The sequence below is a fragment of the Hakea prostrata genome, chromosome 5 (assembly GCF_041222555.1).
Source record: "Hakea prostrata isolate BN-2017 chromosome 5, UWA_Hpros_2, whole genome shotgun sequence".
In the NCBI taxonomy this organism is placed as follows: Eukaryota; Viridiplantae; Streptophyta; class Magnoliopsida; order Proteales; family Proteaceae; genus Hakea; species Hakea prostrata.
The window spans coordinates 53,514,028-53,533,046 of NC_142604.1; the positions used below are offsets into that span (position 1 = coordinate 53,514,028).

General features: G+C 37.7%; 1 protein-coding gene across 2 annotated transcripts in view; it reads right to left on the bottom strand.

The window, feature by feature from the left end:
- LOC149016531 (ABC transporter D family member 1-like) overlaps window positions 1–13,206 on the bottom strand; it is a 50,004-nt gene extending 36,798 nt beyond the window's left edge. For both annotated transcript variants that reach the window (XR_016173344.1, XM_089154649.1), the window contains exons 1-5: window positions 13,006–13,206; window positions 12,757–12,868; window positions 8,157–8,339; window positions 7,596–7,785; window positions 3,814–4,093 (exon numbers count right to left, since the gene is read on the bottom strand). Coding sequence is in view for 1 of the 2 variants with exons in the window: in XM_089154649.1 (XP_089010775.1) it covers window positions 3,814–4,093; window positions 7,596–7,657 (342 nt within the window). In the remaining variant the exon portion in view is untranslated. The remainder of the gene's footprint in view (window positions 1–3,813; window positions 4,094–7,595; window positions 7,786–8,156; window positions 8,340–12,756; window positions 12,869–13,005) is intronic.
- Between the last annotated feature and the right edge of the window lie 5,813 nt (window positions 13,207–19,019).

A 19,019-nucleotide genomic window follows, 5' to 3' on the forward strand; every position in this document is an offset into this window, starting at 1 on the left:
GGCTGGTTAAGTGCAGAATGCTGTTAGGAGTCTACATTTATTTCTATTTATAAATTCGGTTTTGCTTTGGTCAAGTTATTGAACAGTCCTTGTCTAAATAGGAATCCTAGTTGGGATCCAATTTTCAAGTAAGATTCCTTCAGGAAGTTGGTTGTTTACTTTGCAAGTCATCTTTGTTCAGAAGTTCCCTCGAAGACTCCTTTTCTAGGTGTTTTGAGAGTCCTTTTAAAGTTGTTGTGTAATTGGAATTATTGGATTCCTTACGTTGAGTCCAAGTAGGTTTCCTAAGTTGAGTCTAAGTTGGTTTTCAATTGCAAACTTGTAAGGCTATAAAAGGCTCCCACCTCATTGTAAGCAAATCAATTTTGAATATTGAATAGAAAATCAGACTTGGAGTCGTCGGGAACAAAGCCCGCTACTTGGATTTTTTGAGGATATGAGTTCTCTGCAAATTCCACAATTTTCAAGTTGTTCATCTTCTTCAAGCTTGAGACAGTTAGAGAGTTCATCAAATTCAGTACCAGTTTGATCTTTCCAAAAAAAGAACCAGTTTGGAGGGACTTCTTCCCCATCAAGTAAGCCCATCCCCTACCTCTTCCCCAACCCTAATACCTCCCTCATCCCTTCCCTTTTCCTTCCCTATGGCAGCAGAACCCCATCCCCTTTCCCCTAGTTACTTCCCCTAGGATCCACCTCTCTCCTCTCTCTTTCACTACTTCTAAAACCAACACAGGCCCATCCATCTTAGTTGCAGAAATTTCCTACACTTCATCTTCTTCCTCTAGAAACCCTAATCACTTAAACTCTAATATCTCCCTAAACCCTCAACCAAACCTAAACCCTTTCAGGATTACCTTCCCCTACACCTCCTGTACTTCCACCTAAATCCTAACCCTATCCAACGCCTTAAAGAGTCCTAAACCAACTACCTGATACTTATTCTAAACCATAACTCTTAGGATCAATTCTGAAATTACAGGAACGAGAAAACAGAGTTAAGTCAATAGGTTTTCCCTTGCCCAACCCTACACATAACCCTAAGCCTCTCCAATCAGTACCCTAGGGTTTGGAAGTCAAACCCAGCCCTAGCTGCAGGGTTTTCCAGTGTATTTGAGAGTGATTCAGTTACTGTTGTTGAAATTCAGAACTGGACAGCAAGGAATCCAACACCAATTGACCTACTGTGACTATAGAACAAAGTTTAAGTTGCTGTCCTCGAATTCCAGACTTGACCAGCAGCTTTACAAGCCTAATTAGCTGCTGTCCACCAACATTTGACCTAGAACAGCAGGGTTTTCAACCCCAATTGCACTGCTGGTTCACTTGAGAGGATCCTAAAGACTGGCCCAGACCCAGGGTTACATCACCGACCCAACCAAACATCCCCCCCCCCCCAAAAAAAAAAAAGAAAAAGAAAGAAACAAAGTCAAGATCCTCCCAGATTACAGCCACAATACCACCACCACAGCCCCTCCAATCAGAGTTTCATCCTTTTCCAACCAGCCAAACCCTAGAAATACCAGCTCTTGATTTGAAACCCTGTTTTTGCCATCTAAATTCAGGAATTTTGATAATATGAATCTTAACCATCCAAATTTGATGAAACCTGGTGAGCATCTCCTAGGTAATGCACTATGCTCAATCCAGGTTTCATCCTGTTCTGAGCGTGTTTGACACCACCCCTTCGCCGCCACCCCCCCTCCAACAAAAAAAAGCCAACTTAGGGGGTTACCTCTAGTCTCTGTTTAAACTTTAAAGCAATCCAGTTCAAGAAATCACCTTCTACAGCTGAGACTTAACCAAATATTAAACTACCCCCAATGGATTCCATTCAAGTATAAACTTGCATCCCTAACCACAAAGACAACACTTTCAACACTACCCATGAAAACATCCCAGAGACACCCACCCGACCTATCTTCACCCTACTCTATTGGAACCTGGAGTTAAATCTGAGTCAGATCTTGGTTAGTTGGCCCTCTACATCATAAGTTATGACATTTCATTTGCTAACTCTCCTGCAGCCATCACATATTTGCCATTAAAACTAGGGTAATTTTCATTCGGACTCCATGAGGTTTGACCCAATCATTTTTTATCCAAAAGAATGTGACATTTTGCATTTGCCTCCTCTATGGTATCCAAAAAAGCCCAACTAATGACACACCTTTAATGACCAAACGGTTTCTATTAGTTCAGTCTTTTGTATGACCAAAATGCCCTTGTGCCCTTTTAATTTCCTTTCTTCAACTTACAAAGGTAAATATTACCCCCAAAAAATACTTACCGAAGTTGCCCTAAAAAATGAAGGTCGAAGCAGGGTGCAGTAAATATGTCACCATTTGCTACAAGAGTTGGGAGTCTACTATTATAGACACTAAATGCTTCAAGTATGCTTTTGAAGATGGCGATAAGAGTTTGAAGTCTATTTATGAAGATGAGTTGTCTGAGAGTTGATGCAGATACATTAGCTTGGACCAACCGAAATCTAACAAGGTTTCCAAATAGGGAACCATTTCCAAATTAAGTCAGCGGTCTAGTATAATTTAGAATTCATATTTTTTAGCGAAATAATGTCTTTCAGTCTATTTTATTTTATTAGTTTTAGAAGTTAGGCTCATAGGACATTTGGCTTCTGATTCTTTTAGCTTCCTTATTTGAGTTAGCATCCTAGCTAGAGGGTTAGTCTTATTTTAGGAGCTTCTAATTTCCTTTATATATGATGTAATTTCTCCTTCATGAAGAATTAGAGATATACATTGGGTTTATGAATCCGAGAGCCTGCACAGCTGACTCCTCTTCCCCTCCCACCCGGGGGGCAATTCTTACTTTATTATGCAATTTCCCGTTCCCCTTTCATCTCATTCTTCTACCCTACTCTCTGTGAAGCTCAGCATACCAGATCACCAATGTCCAGTCAAACCAAGGCATTCGAGGGGAACTGGACAATAACTATGATGCCACCATGGTTGAAAATTTAAAGAACAGACTGCCATATCCTTCCCAAATCTACTAAGAATTGTGAATTCTTCATCCCAATAGAAAGGTTCTCAATAATTATCCAAAAATGCCAAAATATCTGCAATAAAGAGTTTGTAGAACTTGAAAAATTGGGTTGAAGAAGAAAACACTCTCTTTCATTCTATTCTTTAAAGAGGGGTTGAGGTTGGGGGATTCTTATTTTATTTTATTTTTTAATGCCACCACAGTTGATAATCTGACAGAACAGACTGCCACAACCTTCCCATATCTACTAATAATTGTGAGGTTTTCATCCCAATAGAAAGGTTCTCGACAATATCCAAAAGATGCTAAAATATCTGTAAACAACAAATTTCTAGAACTTTGACAAATTGGGTTGAAGAAGAAAAAAACACTTCCTTCTGTTCTCTTTTTCTTCTTCTCCTTTTTTTTCCTTTTTTTTTTTTTTTTTTTTGGGGGGGGGGGGAGGGAAGGGAAGGGATGGAATCTAAAAAAACTCTGCTGACCCACCAAAACAAAAGAACGCGCCCAACTAGGCGTTATCCTACCAAAGAGTAAACGAAGATCACAATAAGATGGGAGATCCCATGAATAAATGGCATCAGAATAAGGTTCCAATTTATCCAGTATGAGCAATACAGCATCAAATCAAAAAATCAATTAGAAGAAAACACAGTTGTCAAGGTCCCAAGGCCTCCGACGGGGCGAAGAAAACCAAGGGGACACCAGGATGCCTTGACCCAAAGAAGGGCCTAGATGCCTAGGCATCGGCCTTGACAACTATGGAAGAAAAAGAATAAATATAAATTCTGAGATATGCAAGAAGCTCACCACTACAGACACTAGAGCTAGAAGATCCCTTGCACCTCTTTGGCCCATGCGAGACAGTAGGATTGCAGTTAGTATTTGAAGTGAGCGCAGACCTCCTTTCTTCAGCCTAGTTTTCTTCACAACCTTGTCATTTGCATCTACCGCACTTGATTGTTCTTTATTAATAGAAGGTTCAGGATGATGATCAGAAGACCCAGGTTTTCCACTTTGTATCCGTGACCTCACATATGCTGCTGTCCCACCAGCAACTAAGACGCTAGTGGCCAATGCAAGAGCTCTCCTGGGGACATGCTCGGTGATGTAAGGGTTGTGAAGTTGATACGACAAATTGCCAAAATTTGTGATAGATGGGTGGCAACAATGGTAAAACCAAAAAGGGAAAAAGAGAAGATCCTTCTAACATAAGAGCCAACAATGCAGCAATATGACATAAAATCATAAAATCAAGAGCACGCATGAGTAAGAGAGCGAGAGGGAGAGAACACATGAACATGCTATTTAAAAATTTTAACACGTATGAGACACTAATATATGAATATTTAGCATTCACAATAATTGATCGAACACTCAACATACATCACTCCATTGGGTGCCATATAAGCTAGACACAATGGGTGCCATCTGATCATACCATGTCAAACCTGTGCCCATGTCCTTGTTAAATATTATTGAAGAAGCCAAGATTTCCAGACGACAGGGTACAAATAATGAAAATGACAAAAGCAATGACTGGCTCTATTCAATTCCTCAGATAATAATAAAGGTGATGACAACAATAGAAAATAATTGGCTCCACAGTCACCCATGGAAACAAGCTAAGAAATCTGATACAAGATCCAGAAAGAACAAATTTACAGACAATAAGTTAGAAAATCATTCATTTTCATTCATTCAAAATAACCTGATATATTGAATGGTTAAAACCTCTGTATCTAGCATGATTTGGGCGCTGACTCAAAACTTACATATTATTTAACCATGTTAAGACCTCAAAATCCAAGTTTAAAAAATGTAAGCTAATTTATTGTCAGATATTCAGGCTGCAATAAAACACCAGTTTGCAAAATCTTGTTTAATTAGGAATTTAATTTAGAGTTCATATTTGGTTTGGTATTCTTCATTGCTAAGGAAAGCACTTTCAGGCAGTTAAGACTTAAGATTGTACAATTGTGTCAAATGGACATCAGAAGAGTTCATTTGACCGATGGTTGGGGTTCTAAAGAGCTTAGACTTCTCATTTCTAGGTTTATTGATGTAATCAGTCTCATTTATAAGCCAAAAAAAGGGTTGATGTTATTGCATGAGATCAGTAATTAAGTTAAGTATCAAAATTACATTACGATTCTTCATAGTTAGAAAGAATTTTATGTGTACTTATGACATTTAGTCTTTTAGGGTGATTAGAAGTCACTTTATGAATCAAATTAGGAATTCCAGGTCTATATATATGTAATACATTACCCAATGATTAATGATAACTTGAGTAAAGATATAAGTTTATCTAAGAATTCATATTCCAAAACTGGATTCAGCCTTCAACTCTCCACTCCATCTCTTTACAATCAACTGACACCACCCTGCCCTCACCACCCTGCCCTCACCACCCCCCCCCCCAAAAAAAAAAAAAAATTCAAGGTCAGCTTGAGGCCTGCAGCCCATGCACCTATTAATTTCTATTTGATCCCTACTTCCATCCAAAACAACAAACCTCATAACTACCTAACTATCCATCGGAATTACCCCAAATTTCATACTCTGCAGACATATCCTACCCACACCACTTGATCCAAAACCCATTCAGTTCTGAACTGTCTAATCCTAGAATACATCTTGATTGAAACCCTGACCGTTAACCTAAATTAAAAAATTCTGATACCTTGTTCAACATCCATCCAGATTCCCCCAAACTATGTGAGCATCTCCCATTCTCCCTACAATAAACCCCACTGAATCCAAGTTCCGATGGATTCTGACACCTCTAAGTCCCCCAAACACTTTCCCTGTTTAAGACGCTTCCTAATGAAGTTGTAGATTATTAGATGATCAATAAAGAGCCAGTTCTTCCAAGGTCTTGACTCTTGATCAAAACCATGTTCTGGGACAAAATAGATAAAGTCTCGGTAGGCTTGGTAATAGCCTTATGAGTAGGGTCTTGTAGTTTTGACTATGGTGGGATGATTTTGCTGCTATGGATGGATATGCTTAATGTATAATGGCTTAGTGATCTCATATCGGATGGTTAGGTTCAAGTTGATTAGGTTAGATTTAAAGAAAAATAGTGTTATTCAGTGCTGGATCTGCACCACCTCCTTTTGACCTATAAACCCCACAAACCTAAACCACCCCATTCAAAACTAGTCAAGCCCAACCACTGTTAGCCCTCCATCACTAACCACAGACGCCATCAATCCATAACCCATTTGAGACTACATCACAAAATCCTACCCATGCACCCAGCCAAACCTAACCCACACTAACCTAATCCCAGAGTTGGTTTTTATCAAAGATCTTGGTCACATTGACCCTCAGGGCCTACATCATCTCTTGGTTATCATCCTCGGTTCTATACCCTATCCTGCTTGGGACTAGACCTGCTCTGGTTCAAGTCCTACATGAAGCTCAACTCATTGGAGTAAGCAAGTTGCAACTTGAATCATACTTGCAGTCTTGATTTGAAATCTTTTTTCTCAACTTGAGAAATTACTGTGGAATTTTATGTGAGCTTCATATCCTTTAGACCTGCAGAAGGTATTCTTTCTCAACCTGCATAGTATTCCCTTCTTAGAATCCCATTTGTTTCAACACTATAACCAAACTTAAAGCTTGGGGGTGGGGGTGGGGGTGGGGATGGGGGGGATGGGGGGGATGAGGGGGTAAAATGAAATTTTACATCCAGTGCATCAACTCCGAAACAGATACATTAATGTGTTTGGTCAGAACTAAAATTTTATTAATAAGAAAGACATGGACATCAAAGTACAAAGGACTGCAAGGAGACGCATAATAACACAACAATAAAGCTAGAGCCCTCCCAAAAGGCTGACCGGTTGCACCAACAATAAGCCAAAGATGGACTGACACTCATGAAGAAACAGGTTCCCAAAAATAAAAACTCTGTTCCAGTCCTTAGAGCTATTACCTCTGCTCTGTCAAATCTCCAAATTGAAAATGCTAATAATATCGCTTTCAATTCTTTCATTTTATGTCCAAACTGACCAGCATTTAATCATTTTATTTAATTTCCTCAATTTCAAGCCCATTTGGTTTATATTTTTTTATTTCTTCCTTACATTATTGAATATCATATATGCTACCTTTTTCTTTCTATTAAATATTTATTCATATTTCCCTAATCTCAATTTACCGTTCCAATTATAAGAGTGTTCATTGTTGGAAAAGGCTGTGCATAATCAAAATATTCCAAAAGGAGACTAGGATCTGTCATTTGAATTCATCCCAAAGACAAGGTTAATTAAGCAAATTAGTGAATAGGCAAATGACCATATAAGTTAATCGTGAACAAGAATACGAAGGATTTAAAAAGCAGGATCAGGATCAAATGCTGGATTGGAAGACACCAATCCCTGATCAATTTCCATCATCAACTGATGTCAGTCGGTATCAACTGGATCAGAAACTGCCAATCCCAACCAAGATCGGGCAACGGAGCAGACCTGATCCCAATTCTTGAAAACTTTGACAAGCACAAAACAATGACTAGCATTATAAGCCCTTAGACAGCTTACCAACAGAGAAGGCAAAGAAGAAATGATGGGCAGTACCTCCTTGATGACAAGAGATTGCGACCATGCTCTGTTAGCTGAAATAACTGAAGAGATGGCATGGTTTGGAGGATGAATCCTTCCCAGCTGAAAAATATCAATAAACGAAGAAACTACTTCTTGGAAAGTATATGGTAAACATCGCTAACACCCCAAACAGCTGAACTGCAATAACTGTTGCCAATTCATTCTAGACCAGCATTACAGGAACAAAATGACAAAGTAAGAATTAAATACTTCATATACGTATGAGCAGATTACACAAAACACGCGCAGTGGGACACAGATCATAAAGACTTTTAAAAAAATTGTAAATTTTCATATTTCCTGTGCTTCGAAACAGAAAAGGATAATAAACATTAGGACTATACAATGAGATTTTAAGATCTTAAAAATCCACTAAATTCTAAACAAGAGATAAATACAGCAGCAGCCAAAGAGTTTGGCTGCTCTAGAGATGTATTCATTACACAATAAAACAAAATTGATAGCTGTATGGCCAACACCAAATACTCAATGTACAAGTGTCTATGTCTATAACTTATTAAATAGAAAACCTACCTTCAAAGGTGAAATAATGTCAACCATGTTCTGCTATAGGCTTAGGATGGCACAATGGCATCCTTCTGTAGAATCGCAACTTTGGTTTATAAACTGTAAACAGCAACTACTTTTCTTCATGACCATGACATTTCAGTGATAGTCTTCACAAACACCATGGATAACACATCTAATATTCAAAACCTGTAACAGAGAGTTGAAACCAACACTTACATAAAGCAATGAAATGAGCTAATTGGAAGACATGACCCGAAATAATGTTCTATGCTGAATCTGTATGCTAGGAAAAAATAAAAACTTCATCACCAAGTAACTCAAACTAGAAGACATAATGACCCAAAAATATTTGATTTCTACACTGAATCACACAGTAGGAAAAAGCAATAAATTCATTACCAAGAATTCAGAACTTGTATGCCTGGACAACTGACTCGTAAAGGGCAACTACTAGTCAAATTCACTACTTCATTGAACAATAAAAAGACTTAAAACAACTCCAAAATGTATAACTTAATTACTATTCTCTAGGACACCAAAATATAATTCAATTGAAAAAGTGACTACTAATCTACCTGATGAGGTTACTCGTGCATTCGTAACCATGGAAAAAAATTCATAAAATTTCACCAAAATTTTGGTGGATTTTGGAAAATCCAACCCCACTAAAACAAGGTGCGGGGTTGAAATGTAGTTGACTGAAGTTTCAACCAAAATCTCATGAAATTTTGAGATTTTGGTCTGAAATCTTGCAATTTAGGAAACTTCGGTCGAAATCTAGCAAATTTGGAGATCAAGTCTGACTCCCACTCAAAGGAATGCGCTGCATTGGCTTTTGTGGACGACATCTTCTCCTACCCAGCCCACCAGCCATACATGCTACCAATGGCATCATATGACTTATCATAATGGATCAAAGGTTTCTTCATAATTTGGAGATAGATACTCAAAAGACAATGCATGTTATTCCATCAAATTTTAATGAAGTACTGAACAATTGTATTAAGACTTTAGGGAGTATGATGTGATGCTATCCAATTATGGCCTAACTCCTATGAATCTTTGACAATATGTAATAACAATTCACTTCATTATTTGTTTAATGACTTACATATTTTTATGCTCTTGAGTACTTAAACCAATGTATAGATGTGTAATTATACATGAGGACTCAACAATATACTGCAAATCAAGGGTGTATAACCACCTATTTAGATAACTATTTTTACAACATAATCAGTTAAATGTGTCATCACATAGCCTAAAATAGGGTTCCCATGAAGGTGAATTTATACTCCAAGAATGTTCAAATGTGTGAAAATACATTCAGCTTTGACCAAATAGAAACAAACAAGAGTGCGAATCCAAAAGACCATCGTCGGTGGTTGTTTTAACCAATCTAACCATGGATATGTGTTTATAGACCGTACAATAGGATGCCCAAGAAGAGTCAGACACCACCAAAAAAAAAAAAAGAAGAAAAAGGCTAAAACCCACCGAAATGTACCACCAAAATTGGCAGACCTCGTATGAAATCTCAGCAAGATTTCGATCAAAATCTCAATAGGGTCGAGATAAGATCTTGAACCATGTTCCTCACTCCTACTCAAGCATATATATATATAGATATAGATATAATATATACATACACTTCCACATTTATATACATATACACTCTTTAGCTTTTCTACTCTTCCATCTATCTCTTGAATGCAAGCTATATTAATCCTTCTTTTCCTCATAACATCTATTAATCCTAAGCTCTTATTTGTTAAAGATCATACGTTCCAAGACGCCAATCTAATCCTATATTTCTCGACTAGCTTCTCAACTGTATTGATCATGGCACAGGAACCCTTTCCTATTTTCACGCATCCGAGTGCCGACATGGTGCATCGCTTACGACGGATCAGATTGGTCCCTGTTGAGTTTTGGTTTTCTTGTTGGCTTTGAAAAACCACCTTGAGGTTGAAAAAGGATTGACGGATCACCTCTCAGAAGGGGAGGGACAGAGGGGCACCATGCAAGGCTAACCCTTGCCCACTTATCATTGCACACAAGCCATGGTGTAGCGTGTCACTTCTTTTGTTGGGGACACCCTAGCATTGTGTTTAACATGTAAGGTCATTTAATCCATGGAAAAAGGATTTGGTTGAGTTTTTCCAATGCTGGCTGCCAATCTAACGCACCAACCCTCCTCCTTTACCCGAGCTTGGGACCGGCAGTGAACATTGACAGAGTTGCATAGACATAGATTTGAACTAATGTAATATGGATCAAGAGCCATCGTTAAAATCGTCCCATTACACCCTCCCCACATTTTGGAAAGAACCACAAACAGAATCATTAATCAAGTACTTAAAAATGTTGCTCAACTACCAGTCCAACTTAAGCAGTCCCTCATTCATAAAGTATACCCAAATAACCCCAGAATCTTGTTTGGATTATGACAAGGGACCACTCGATAAAGAATCTAGTTTTCAAATTCCCAACAACTAAACTACCATGGATATGATCAACAAAGAAAGCACACTAACTTGCTCTCCACCACACAAACAAGAGTAACCATTTTACACCAATCTACAAAGAAGAAGAAACAAAGAAGCGTATTAAAAATTATTGAAAATCCAATTTCTATTAAAAAAATTCAAACCTAAGGTGCAACCCAAACATTTTCCCCTTCTAGATAAGCAACCAAAAATTATTGACAAAAAGCAGCTCATATTAAGTGCAACAGCCTAGGAAGACTAATTATCTAATATGAAGCCTTTAGCTCACACACCTAGGTTTTCTTAAACTCCTATAAAATCAAGTAAATAGAAAGGTTTATTACAACTCATCTTGCTATTAAACTATTTTAAATTAGTTGAGCCAATATGGTGCAATGGCAACATATTGGGTTTCCAATTTACTTGAATGAAATTCACGTTTTGTGACATCACATGATTCACATCTCATTTGGACTACCATGTCACTAAGGACTCTCTCTTCTGCTAGGTATTCTAGCCTACAACAACTCTCATGGCTCAACAACAACAACAACAACAACAATAAGCCTTGTCCCAACTAAATGGGGTCGACTACATGGATTCTTGCCCTCCAATCAGTTCTGTTCGAGGCCATGCTAGATACAAGGCCTAAGCTATACATATCCTTTCTCACCACTTCTCCTAAGGTTATCTTAGGTCTACCCCTAGCTCTTCTAGTTCCTTCAATATGGATTATACCACTTCTCCGTACATGAGCATTTATAGGTCTCCGTTGAACGTGGTCGTGCCACCTCAAACGACTTTCTCTAAGCTTATCACTTATGGGAGCAACTCCCAGACCAACGCTAATATGATCGTTTCTTATCTTATCCATCCTAGTTTGCCACTCATCCATCTTAGCATCCTCATTTTTGCTACACTGAGTTTATCTATATGATTCTTTTTAACAGCCCAACACTCTACACCGTACATCATAGCTGGTCGAACAACGGTCCTATAAAATTTTCCTTTAAGCTTTAATGAATACGCCGATCACATAAAACCCCGAACGCACCTCTCCACTTCATCCACCCTATTTTAATTCTTTGGGAAACCTCATCTTTCCAAATCACCTCTTTTACTTATGATTGAACCTAGGTACCTAAAACAATCACTCTGAGAAATCTCTTTATCGTCAAGTATCACCACCTCATCATCCGCCCGATCATGACTAAAGTTACAAACTAAATATTCTATCTTCGATCTACTAAGTTTAAAGCCTTTTGATTCCAAATCTAATCTCAATGATTCTAATTTGGTATTAATCCCCACTTGGGTCTCATAAATCAACACAATATCATCCGCAAAAAGCATACACCAGAGCTCTTATGGCTCCTAATTGGTAATTTATCTTTTGTTGAAACAAAAAAGCAAAATACTCCTACCCATCTACTAAAATCTAAAAAGCTATTGTAAGAACACACACACACACACACACACCAAGTTCCTTTAACACACACACAACAATTACTTCCAAAATTATAGAAGCAAAGGTTCCTTTAACTTGTTAGAAAAGGAAGGTGTGACTTATGCCACAGCCAAAGCGTTACTTGGAGCAACAATATCAACCACCACATTGATTGCTTGTGATAACTTTAGTTGCACCAAGTTCCAAATGGGCCTGCTATCTTAAATAAATTGAGAATAGGTAAATAGAATGTCACCAGCGTGAGGCTAATCAATATGTCAATCTCAAATGTCATCTAGACTCCAGACCCATTTCAGAGCCAATGGTTGTTCATTTCAGACATATATGTAAGCGATGGATTCCCCTTAATGTCACCCCTCATGGCTGCTTGGCCAAGCCAATATTAAATTCAATAACACATACAACCACACCGACACAAACACCATACAATGGTAAGAACTACACAAGCTTTATCAAGAAACAGAATTGTAAGTTCTCCCCAGAAGAACCAAAAGAGTTCGATCATGAAATGAAGTAAAGAAACGGGAATAAGTTCAGCTCAAGACAATCTGGTATACCTTTCAATTGAAAAAAAAAAAAAGAAGCAAAGAACATCAAAGAACGGAATACAAGGTGAAGAACAGGTAAAGATTTTTTTTTTTCTAACCTCATGAAGTTATTGGAAGCCAAAAGAACCACAAAAGCGAAATATGACAACCACCTCCTCCCCTAGTTTCTCCCAATTGCTGTCCTGCAATATACCTACCTCTTCTCTTCCTCTGATGACCACCGAACCGAACAGGTCAATAGATGTAGACATTAAGGTAACAAACAACAGGAACAGAACAAAAAGTAAATAAAAGTCATGAATAAGAGATATCTGCGGCAAATAGATCAAACCAATTCACAACCTTACCAAATTTAGAGCCCTAAATTCATCCTTGAAACCGTTCTTCTTGAAAAGAGACCCCGAAACAAATATTATCAGAAGCGACGAGGAATGCGTAGCTAGAAAACGAACGGTCCACGGGAAGATCGACCGATTAAGAAGAAATGACGGGAGGGTTGTCAGGTGTCAGGGGAGGGACGGATAGTAAACCAAGAGATTTCTTTTTAATTTCGTCATGATTTCCATTTGAGGTGGCATAATAATTTATTAAATCATTAAAATTCAGAAAAGAAATCAATTGTTCTAGTTGCCACGTGGATTGCGTGATGTACGTGTGGATGGTTTAACGAAGACCAAAATGTTGTTGGATCATTTTCGGGGGAAAAATTACGCCCGGGTTAGAGTCAATAAGAGTTGTTAAATTTATCTGTGGAAATGACCAAATTATCCTAAACTTAAGAAAATTACAATTTTATCCTTCCATATGGGCTCACTCTCTCAAGACCACTGCCAGAAACCACTCGACGGAAATCACCCACCAAAAAAATATATATATGTAGAACGATCACCATCTCCCCCACCTTTGACAATAGGATCCTCGCTAAATTGGGTCATGTTGTCAAACCCTCTTTCTTCAGTTCATTACAAAGCTATTGTAGAAAGCTTGGGGAAGTGAAAGTGCAAAGATTGGGAAGCACCAAGGGGCAATGGTTATCCTTTTTTCTTTTTTCGGGTGGGTGATTTCCGGCAAAGTGGGAGCAGTGGTGAGTGATTTTGGGTAAGTGACTTCTGACAATGATTTCATTAGTAGAGAAGAACACCTATGTGAGATAAAATTATAATATTAAGTTGAGGATAATTTGATCATTTTACTAAAGAATTTCACTGCTCAAACAGGATTTGTTAACTCTAGATCCAGACATAATCTTTCCAAAAAAGGACCGAACAAAATTTTTGTCTTACTCCTTCAATTACGAATTTATGAAGAGTAAATGAGTAATGTAGAAAGGGAAAAACTTACATAAACAATTACAAGAATGGGAAAGGAATCTAAAGGTATAAAAGTCAATAAGTTTGTCTGGTATGTGATACCAATCAAAATATGAGTGTGGATCATCTCTCCTGACGCTGTGCTCCCCTGACGGCATTATAATCACAAATTATGTGGGGCTATAAGTAAAAGATAATAAATCTCATCACCCTAATCTTCTAGGTCCCATTGTAATTCGTGGTCAACAGCCGTTGGGGAGACGATTCAGACTCTCAAAATATTTCCTATACTTTTATTATGTAACCCCATCGAGGCGGAAAGGAGCCAATATTTTCACATCAAGAATTATTGATTTGGGTATCAGTGTTATATTGGCCGACATTGATATCAATACTATGGAATAACAGAATGGTTTGAATCCATAGTTTTTTCAGAAAGTGTTCATACGCTACCAGTTTTTACTAATGTAGTAGTACATACATATCACAAAGTTTGAACATACAAAACCCGTTAGAAACAATCATGGCTGTAAAATTTTAGAATGAAATCCAAGGAGTTAAATGATTCAACCTAGCATTGACTAGGATTAATTTCTTTTTTTTTTTTGTTGGCATAGGAGCTTTCTATATATGGGGATGGGAATGAGAATATTAGTGCCGCTGAATGGGTGCGAACCCTTGGGCTTTTAACCGCTTTACTAACCCACCATTGGCAAAAATATTCTATTAAAGGTTATCTAATCATTGTGTAACTCTCGTAAATACGTTTTGGGAAACATAATTCGTGTGGTTCTTGTGCTTACAAACACAAACCATTAGAGCAAATCAAAAGCCATATCCAAACCCATGGCTTGGTAAACACTAGTTTTTTTTTTGTCTTTCCTCATCATCAAATTAGTCACAAGGACTAGGGGCCTATAGAGTTAGGAAGTGGAAAAAAAATGTAGATAAAGCATATAATGACGGAGGTTCAAACCAACGTCTCCTTGATTTTACTATCTCTATATAGGAGGCTGCCACCACCATTCTTGAAACACAAAATTCTATTCTCATTTGATAATTATAAATGGGCAGGCAGTAGAAACGCATGCCATGTCATTCACTATGTAATTTTCCTAACAAAAAAATCATCAACAATACTTTGGTCAAATTTTCCTTGCACATTGAGGTGATCCGTTGTCACTAGAGACCAAATTTCATTGCCATTTCAAAAAATTAAGAGACTAAATTCAAGCCATTCTACTTGTGCAATTTGGTCTGGCCAAAAACATAATTTTGTGGTGCATAAATTGATTTATTTATTTATTTAGTTTGTTTTTTAAAAAAATAAATCATTGTCAAATATATGTGCCTAAAATTTCTTTGCATTTTCTTTGGACAAAGGAAAGAATTTCAATAAGCAAACCAAGAGATAAAAATGAATTTTCTATCTTATCATTTCACATAACTATCATTTGTCATGTATTTTATTCACTAAATTCCTTATTTAATGTAAAGTGTTAGTTACATCCAAGTTCCCCAACTGTTAATAGAATCCCATTAAAACACTTAAGTCCTTTCTTATTTAATGTGGAGTACTGTTAGTGACATCCAAATCCCCCAACTGTTAATAAAATCCCATTAAAACACTTAGGTCCCCACACAATTCAGTTTTATAGATGGGAGAAATGATCATATATTTCCTCCTAGCTACATGGAGTTGCTTTCTATAAGAGGTTGAATGATATGCATCAAAATACAAAGGGATAAAATAGTTATCCTACCCTCCATGACCATCTTAATTGTTTGTGTTGTCATGTACCTTTCATTTTTAAATATATCAAAGAGTGTATGTCACATAGTCTTGAGATCCTCCAATGGAAATCATAGTTTTGAAAACACTGGTCAATACATCAAATTTTAGACATAAATGGATGATTTAACAGTTTACTACTTGTCATTTGACCTCAAATGAGACATCATCCATACCATACCAATAATAGCATCATTGGGGTCAAAAGTATTATTTGAGAAGGATAAAATAATAATAATAATAATTTGACAAACTTTATGGGAGGGTGTAAACTAACAAAATAAAAAAAAAAAAAAAAAACCATAGACCCCTTTTCTTATTTACTAAAGAGCATAGACACCTTAAATTAGCTTATCTTTTATAAACCATTTACTGCAATATCATGGATAACGTGTATGGTTTCTTTAAGATACAATGACAATCTCGGGATATTATAAGAATGAAATTCAAACATGTAGTGTAGCACTCATATATATAAAGTTTTGGGCAAAGACTTGGAAAAAGTAAAAGCTTTTAAAATATATTGCGTACATCAGTTTGATAAAGGACTAGGTTTACTTTGAAAATGATTGAAACCTAAACAGACCAGAGTTAGTAAGTTGTCTGATTTTGTTTTGATTGATGTGACTTGTCCTAGTTTTCTAGATGTTACATGCAGTGTAGCCCCCAAATGTAAATTTATCACTTATGCATGTTGGCCTTAGCAATTATTTTGCACTTCTATATCATCTCACAGGAAATTTCATCTTTCTATAAAGACATGCGTAAGAAGAAGGATTACCATGTTCACAAGTTGGCAAAACTTTGCTGCCAAGCATAGTTTCTCAGGTTATATGAAAGTGACCCATTGACTGCCAGTGACCCTACAGCAATCTGAAATATTATGAGAGAAACGAAAAAACAGCAATCTGAAATAAATAGAAAACTTCCCTAGGGTTTAGATTAAGGGTTTTGGGTTTTGGATTTTAGGATTTAGGGTTTAGGGTTTTGGGTTTTGGGTTAAGAATTTTAGGTTTTTGGGTTTGAGTTTAGGGTTTAAGGTTTAGGGTTTAGGATATAGGGTATAGAGTTTAGGGTAAAGTGTTGAGGGTTTACGGTTTTTGTGTTTTTGGTTTTGGGGTTTATGGTCTAGGTTTTAGGATTTTGGGTTTGGGGTTTTATTTCAAGGGTTTAGGATTTAGGGTACTAGTTTTAGGGTTTAGGGTCTTGGTTCCAGGGTTTAGGGTTTGGGGGTCCTGGTTTTAGGGTTTAGGGTTGTGGTTCTAGGGCTTAGGGTCTAGGGTTTAGGCTTTTAGTGTTTGCAGTTTTTGAGTTTGGTAGTTAGGGTTTATGGTTTATGGTTTAGGATTTAGGGTTTGGGTTTTGTTTCAAGGGTTTAGGTGTATTAGAATTCTAGTCTCATGTATTTAAATGAAGGAGTACAAGTCCTTATATAAGGAGATATACAATAATTTACCTAAAATATCCTATAGTGAATATCCTAGTCACCAATACCCTCCCGCAAAGTCAACGGTCCTTCCAGGAGCTTGAGTTTGGACCGAAGAAAACTAAAACGGGATAGAGATAGACCCTTGGTCAATATATTAGCCGGCTGATCAACAGTGGAGAGATAACTGACACATAGATCCTTTTTAGCCACTTTGTCACGGACAAAGTGAAAGTCAATCTCAATGTGTTTCGTGCGTGCATGGAACACGGGGTTAGCAGAGAGGTATGTTGCACCAATGTTATCACACCATAAAGTGGGAGGTCCAGATTGAGAAATACCCAACTCACAAAGAAGAGACTGAATCCAAGTAACCTCAGTAGTAGCAGTTGCAAAAGCACGATACTCACTCTCAGTACTAGAACGAGAGACCGTGGATTGCTTTCGGGACTGACAAGAGACCAAATTGTCGCCAACAAAGATTAGAAAACCTCCTTGAGATTTTCAATCATCAAGGCAACCAGCCCAATCTGCATCTGTATAAGCTTGGATAGAACAAGTAGATGAAGGCGTGATATGCAAACCATATAAAAGAGTACCCTTGAGATATTGCAAGAGGCGCGTCAAGGCAATCCAATGTAAATCAGTAGGACAAGCCATAAACTGACAAAGCTTGTTTACTGCAAAGGATAGATCAGGGTGTGTCATGGAGACATACTGTAAGGCACCCACCAAACTACGATAAAGAGAAGCATCAGATAAAGGTGTACCAAGATCTTTGGACAAAGAGGTGGTAGTAGAAATTGGAGTGGAAATGGGCTTCACATCAGATAATCCAGCCTCAAGTAAATTGCTGATATACCGTTGCTGAGACAGGAGAACCCCATTAGCTAAGGGAATCAACTCAATGCCAAGAAAGAATCGAGCAGGACCAAGATCCTTGAGAGCAAACTCCGATGATAAAGTCATAAGTAACTCATCAATAGCTTGAGGAGAAGGACCCATAACCAAAATGTCATCAACATAGATCAAAATATACAACGGAGTGGAATACTCTAGCCGAAAAAATAAAGAAGAATCCGTCTTAGAGCTCAAAAAACCAATACTAATCAAGAAAGAACTAAGACGCTGAAACCAAGCTCTGGGTGCCTGTTTGAGACCATAAAGAGATCTTTGAAGCTTGCAAACATAAGAGGGATGCTGTGAGTCCAAGTAACCTGGTGGTTGATGCATATACACCTCCTCAGTGAGTTTCCCATGCAAGAAAGCATTATTGACATCAAGTTGCCGAATCGGCCAATGAGACGAAACAACTAGAGATAAAATAATTTGAATAGTTGTTGGCTTTACGACAGGACTAAAAGTCTCTTCATAATCTAGCCCATACTCCTGTGTATAACCTTTGGCCACAAGACGAGCCTTATACCGCTCAATAGTGCCATCAGATTTTTGCTTAATCCGAAAAAGCCATTTGCAACCAATAATACATCGATCAATGGGTGGAGGAGTGAGAACCCATGTTTGATTTGTCAACAAAGCATTAAAATCACAATCCATAGCTTGTCTCCAAATAGCAAGCTTGTTAGCTTGAGTAAAACAAGTAGGTTCAACCTCATGAGGACTAGAAGCTAGCAAAGCCATAGGTAGAGGATAACGACTAGCATAAAAACTCTTGGGAAGCTTTGGGATACGAGTACCATCCTGTGATCGAGTTACCATGTGATGAGAGAGTTGTGGAAGAATGGACATAATAGGTGAAGGCAACGTGGTGGATGAGGGAACAATGGAGGAAGAATTGGATTGAGAAATAAGAGGAGAAGGATTTTGTGGAAC